The following is a 3,780-nucleotide window of genomic DNA, read 5'->3' on the forward strand; positions in this document are numbered from 1 at the left end:
AAGTGAGGGTAGACCCCTGATTCAGTCAGGGTGGACTCCCCAAGTCAGGGTGGAACCCCAAGTCAGTCGGGGTGGACCCCCTGAGTTAGGATGGACCCCCGAGTCAGGGTGGACTCCCCGAGTCAGTCAGGGTGGACTCCCCGAGTCAGTCAGGGTGGACCCCCAGAGTCAGTCAGGATGGACCTCCCCAATTTAGAGTGGACTCCCTGAGTCAAAGTAAACCCCTGATTCAGGGTGGACTCCCCAAGTCAGTTGGGGTGCACTCCCTGAGCCAGGGTTGGACTCCCCTGGGCAGTAGGCTTGGGTTTGAGGGTTTGGTTCATTGTCTGGGTATCTAGGGAGAGAGAAGACCACTGGTCCCTCGCAGTGGGGATGGCAAACTTCTCCTCACTGACAGGACATGTTATCTGGAGAGGCCAGTCCCTGGAGAAGGCCAATGGACTCGGTAAAGCAGAAGGTCAGTGAAAAAGAGAAAAGCCCCTCAGTGAGACGGGCTGACGTGCAGCAGAGATGGGGGGCTGGTGCCATACGGGGCAGGGTCTGTGGGGGAGCCCAGCACCTACTACAACAGCAAGAGTGGGGGTGAGCTGGACAATAACAGCCAGGCCCTCCTGGCCTGCTGAGTACCAGGGAGGAATGCTTTAGCTGGGGGTGGGCATCATCCTTTCTTTGGGGTGAGTAACAACCCCAAACAGGATGTTTACTGAGTACAGAACCCAGTGGGAAAGGGCTGCCCCCCAGCAGGGGTCCCACCTGCTTTTGTCACCTCTCTATGTTCCTCAGAGCTGACCCTTCCAGGACGATGTGGGGAGCCAGGGTCACAAAAACGGAACTCTCCTCATCCCCATTTACCTGACCAAGGTCAGACCAAGGTCAGAGAGGCTTCTTCCCCAAACCTTCAGTTAAAATCAAAGCTGGTGTTTTGGATGCAGGGTGGGGGCAGGGAAAGCAGACCCAGCACGCCCAGAGCTGACACATGAGGCGGGTACCCAGAGTCACAGCAGCGTCCACTTACCAATGGGCAGCAAGCAAGGCTCCTGGTCCCCTGGATATCCACCCCCCCATCCCACCCCCATCCCGCAGCATCATGAAGGACATAAACCTCACCCTGCAAGAGTGTCAAGTGCAAAGAGGAGACAGTGCTGGGGCCAGGCCACCTGCAGGGGACTTGGCCTGGACTGACCGTGCACACCCGCCCTATCTAGACATTGTGTCCTATCTAGACGTTGTGTCCGGTGGATCTGCTGAGCCCTCTTCACTTTGCCTCCCCACCAGCCTGTTGCTCAGGGAAGCAGAGAGAAGCACCCTGGAACCTGGCCAACTGCCACAGGTGGCCTTGAACTTGACCTTCTGGAGCAGTGAAAATGCTAACTCCATAGATTTCTGTTATCAAAGCTACAGGCAGCAACCTAATAGAATCCAGCTAGACCTTCCTGAAGCTTCTGTAGAAACATGAGGAAAACATGCTTCTATCTGGGGGTCTTGGGCACCGCCTGCCTCCCCCTGGGGACATGCGGTCAGGCACAGCCAGATGGTCACAGGTTTGGGTCACTGACCCACCAACCAAAGCTGTGGACACTAAGAGGTTAGCTCACCCTTCCTCCCTTCCATCCCCCACCCCGAGGCAGGCTTCTCAGTCTTCTCAGGATTCTCAGGAGAATCTCAGACCTTGGTGAGCCTGGGTTTGGGGCGGAGGAGGGAAGGGGTGAGGCTGGGCGGGCCAGGAGGAGCTGAGCTCTGTCCTGCTGAGGACACCTGGCTGGCAGCCTTTTGGGGCAAGAGCAGGTGTCAACATGGCTCTGACCCCAGCCTGTTTAGACCCCTCTTAGGTGGCTTGGGAAGTCCCAAGTGCACTTACAGGGATAGGAGGGGGCGTGGACTTGAGACCACTGACTTGCAGGTAAGATCAAGGATGGAGAGGGGGCTGGGAGACACACAGGGACCCCAGAATAGGTGGAGGAAGTCAAGGAGGCACAGAGGGAACCCAGGATGGGGAGGGGAGCCAAGGAGATACAGAGGGGCCCCAGGAGAGGGGAGGGGGTCAGAGAGACACAGAGAGGCCCAGGAGAAGCACAAAGAGTCCTGAAGTGAGGAAGAGGGGCTGAAAGAATGAGCTGCTGGTGGGGGACCAGCTAGGATCAGCCCCTGGGAGGAACATCAGCCCCCACTCCCAGGGCACTGGAGCCAGGATAGGAGCAGAAGGTTGAAGAAAGACTGAGGTGTCCAAGCTTGCGTGCCAGAAGCCCCCCAGGAAGAAACCCACCTATGCAGGAGGGGCAGGGGGAAGGGGGCAGCCTTTCAGGGAGAGCGAAAGAGCACCACCGAGGGCCACATGGACTGTTCCAGAAATCCAGACCCTTTAAGCCTCCAAGTCTCTGGAAATGCACACAACACACACCCACACCCCTTTATCTATAGCTGCTCAGTCAGCCCCTCACATGCTGGCCAGCCACGGGCATTTCAGAAAGGACAGCGTTAGCAAAGACCCTTTGCCCGGGGCTCGGGCGGGGAGGCCCAGGGCAGTGGTCACTTACGAGGGCCAAGCAGGTAGCCAGCGCTGTTCAGGGTCCAGCCTCGCTTTGCCTGGAGGGGAGAAACACAGGTCAGCCAGCCAGGCTGGTGGTCTGGGAGCTTCTATGGGGCCGCCGTCCACTCAAGTGGTAACAGGATGTTACCAGAAAATCCGCTGAGTGTCTATCTGACAAACCTGGAGCAGGGCTTCTGGAGCAGAGGGGCTCTGACCTCTCTGGGGGCTGTTCTGGGAGAGGCAGCAGACCACTGCCTATCAAAGGCCCACAAGATGCCAACACCCCCCCCTGCCCTGGGTTTGGGGTGGGGGTAACAGAGCTGTCAGTGAGCAGAGGCCCCCCCGGGGTGGGAGGAGTCAGTCCTGTGCTGGTGGCCCTGGAGCGGAGGACAGGAGTGGATGGCTCAAGACCGTTGCTCCCAAGGCATCTAGGGAGGGAACCGCTGCCAGGATCTCAACCCCACGTGTTCCTGCCAGAAGCTGTTTATGTCTAGAGCAGTTGGGGGAGTCCCAGGCCTGTCCTCTGGGGAGCCCTGCCCACCTCTCCCTCACAAAGCCCTGACCAACTTGGGGGCCCCTCCTGGGTGCTCAGTGCCAAAGCCCTGCCCAGCAGGATCACCCTATGTCCAGGTGGTTGAATTGACGCTTTTTTGCACCCACCCCTAGTCTGGTCCCAGATGGAGAGGGGACACTTACAGGTGCCCCCAGGCCCGGGATGGCGTTGAAGGACAGAGAGAGGAGGAGGGCGGCCAGCAGGAGGGCGCTGCCTCGGAACGTCTGGAGGGAAGGGGAGATTGGGGGTCAGTGTGAGGGGATTCCCAAGTGGGGACACAGGAGGGGCCAGTGGGGACTAGGGGCAGGTCTGGTCTGCGGGACACCGGTGGGGATGGGGCATGGTGGGGAGGAACAAGGGTTGACTGGAGGGGCACCTTGAGGCTGGGATCCGGTTGGGAACAACAGAGCCACCGGGAAGCACGGCATTGGGCGTCCCCAGTAATGAACCGGGGGAGGACCCTCTGTTGGGCCTGGGGGACACCATGGGTCACCTGCACCGGAACCGTGAGTGGCGCCAGGTCCCTTAAAGGTGTCCCATCCAGGCGGGGCTAGAGAGGCATGGTGGGGTCGGGTTCCAGCAGGCATGAGGTCCAGGTAGGGGGCTGGATCAGGTCGTGGGGTCCAGGCAGCGGGTGGGACAGGGTGTCGGGTCTGTGAGGTGGGGGTGATGGTTGCGGGGAGCCCACCAGTGTTGGTAC

General features: G+C 59.7%; 1 protein-coding gene across 1 annotated transcript in view; it reads right to left on the reverse strand.

Moving 5' to 3' along the window:
* GAL (galanin/GMAP prepropeptide) overlaps positions 1 to 3,508 on the reverse strand; it is a 6,533-nt gene extending 3,025 nt beyond the window's left edge. Inside the window, exons 1-3 of the mRNA XM_006893396.1 lie at positions 3,494 to 3,508; positions 3,218 to 3,304; positions 2,535 to 2,583 (exon numbers count right to left, since the gene is read on the reverse strand). Of these exons, the coding sequence (XP_006893458.1) occupies positions 2,535 to 2,583; positions 3,218 to 3,304; positions 3,494 to 3,508 (151 nt within the window). The remainder of the gene's footprint in view (positions 1 to 2,534; positions 2,584 to 3,217; positions 3,305 to 3,493) is intronic.
* Positions 3,509 to 3,780: the final 272 nt, after the last annotated feature.

This window comes from Elephantulus edwardii, unplaced genomic scaffold (genome assembly GCF_000299155.1).
Source record: "Elephantulus edwardii isolate Elephantulus edwardi_28Jun2011 unplaced genomic scaffold, EleEdw1.0 scaffold00126, whole genome shotgun sequence".
Taxonomy (NCBI): Eukaryota; Metazoa; Chordata; class Mammalia; order Macroscelidea; family Macroscelididae; genus Elephantulus; species Elephantulus edwardii.